Below are 1,152 nucleotides of genomic sequence, written 5' to 3' on the forward strand. Positions count from 1 at the left end.
AGGGTTTGGGGGGTCCTCGTCGTCGAGGAGCTCCTCGACGAACCCCCCGGCGCAGAGCGGGCAGAAGACCTCGTCGTCGCGGGAGGCGGGGGCGGCGATGGCGACGGCGCGGTCGCACTGGTGGCAGAAGTAGCGCTGCTGCGGGAGCGGCGCCGACGACGACATGGCGGCGGCGGCGGCGGCGGCGGCGGCGATGGATCCGACGGGGGTGGGGAGGGGATGGATTTGGGGGGAATTTCGTAACGGAAGCGATTGATTTGGGTTGGGGTTTTCGATTTCGATTTTTCTTTCGGCCGAATTTCGACTGACTGATTTTATATCTAGGGTAGGGTAGGGCGACGACTGGGAAGGAAGGTGTTGGGCTGACAGTGGGGCCCGCGTGGACTCGTCTGCCGTCTCTCCTCTCCTCTCCTCTCCTCTAGGCAAGGCAGTTTCCTCACCCAACAACACTTTTTTCTTCTTCTTCTTTATTAAAAGGGGATAATGGATTTTCATTTATTTATTTGCTAAAAAAATAGTATATCTCAACATCCATCAGAGAAATTCATTCATCGCCCAACAGCAACATTATATACAAAAAATCAGGTCGCAAGCAATCGGGAGGAAACCCTGGATCATAGTTTGTCCCGGGGCGGGGCCCGGCCATCTTAGATTGCCCATGGCCAGAGGGCTTGCGCCGAATTCAACCAACGTGTGCTCATGGTAGTGGTGAGGCGGGTGACAAAGATAACTTGCGGGTAAAGGCAAAATTGAGTGCACGCCTCATGAGGAAGGGATATATGGTGACGATATCTAGTTGTTCTAGGGCTGTGGTTGAAAAAAAAACCTAGCTCACAAGCGATCCGCAAGCTATAGAAAGTGTATCAAATGTGAGAGCCTAGGATGAAATGGTCCAAAGTCACCTTATACTAGTCTCACTAGCCTTCTTTAGGACAGCAATGACAAGTTTCATTGGCCTCTCGTCCTATCTGTATGAAATATTGTAAAACTGTTGTGATCTAATTTTCATTGCATTACAGAGAGTACATGGGGGGATACATATAGCAGGCGTCGTAAGCCATCATGCGATCGTGGCGATCGTGGGCAGGAGCGTGGGACGCTCCTGCGAGGACTCCTGTGTTGACCTGGTCCGTTGCCTGACCTAGTCCATCA

General features: G+C 52.4%; 1 protein-coding gene across 1 annotated transcript in view; it reads right to left on the reverse strand.

Moving 5' to 3' along the window:
• LOC119331491 (E3 ubiquitin-protein ligase RING1-like) overlaps positions 1-241 on the reverse strand; it is a 4,011-nt gene extending 3,770 nt beyond the window's left edge. The window contains exon 1 of the mRNA XM_037604649.1: positions 2-241. Within this exon, the coding sequence (XP_037460546.1) occupies positions 2-165 (164 nt within the window). The 5' untranslated portion in view covers positions 166-241. The remainder of the gene's footprint in view (position 1) is intronic.
• Between the last annotated feature and the right edge of the window lie 911 nt (positions 242-1,152).

The sequence above is a fragment of the Triticum dicoccoides genome, chromosome 7A (assembly GCF_002162155.2).
Source record: "Triticum dicoccoides isolate Atlit2015 ecotype Zavitan chromosome 7A, WEW_v2.0, whole genome shotgun sequence".
NCBI classification, from domain to species: Eukaryota; Viridiplantae; Streptophyta; class Magnoliopsida; order Poales; family Poaceae; genus Triticum; species Triticum dicoccoides.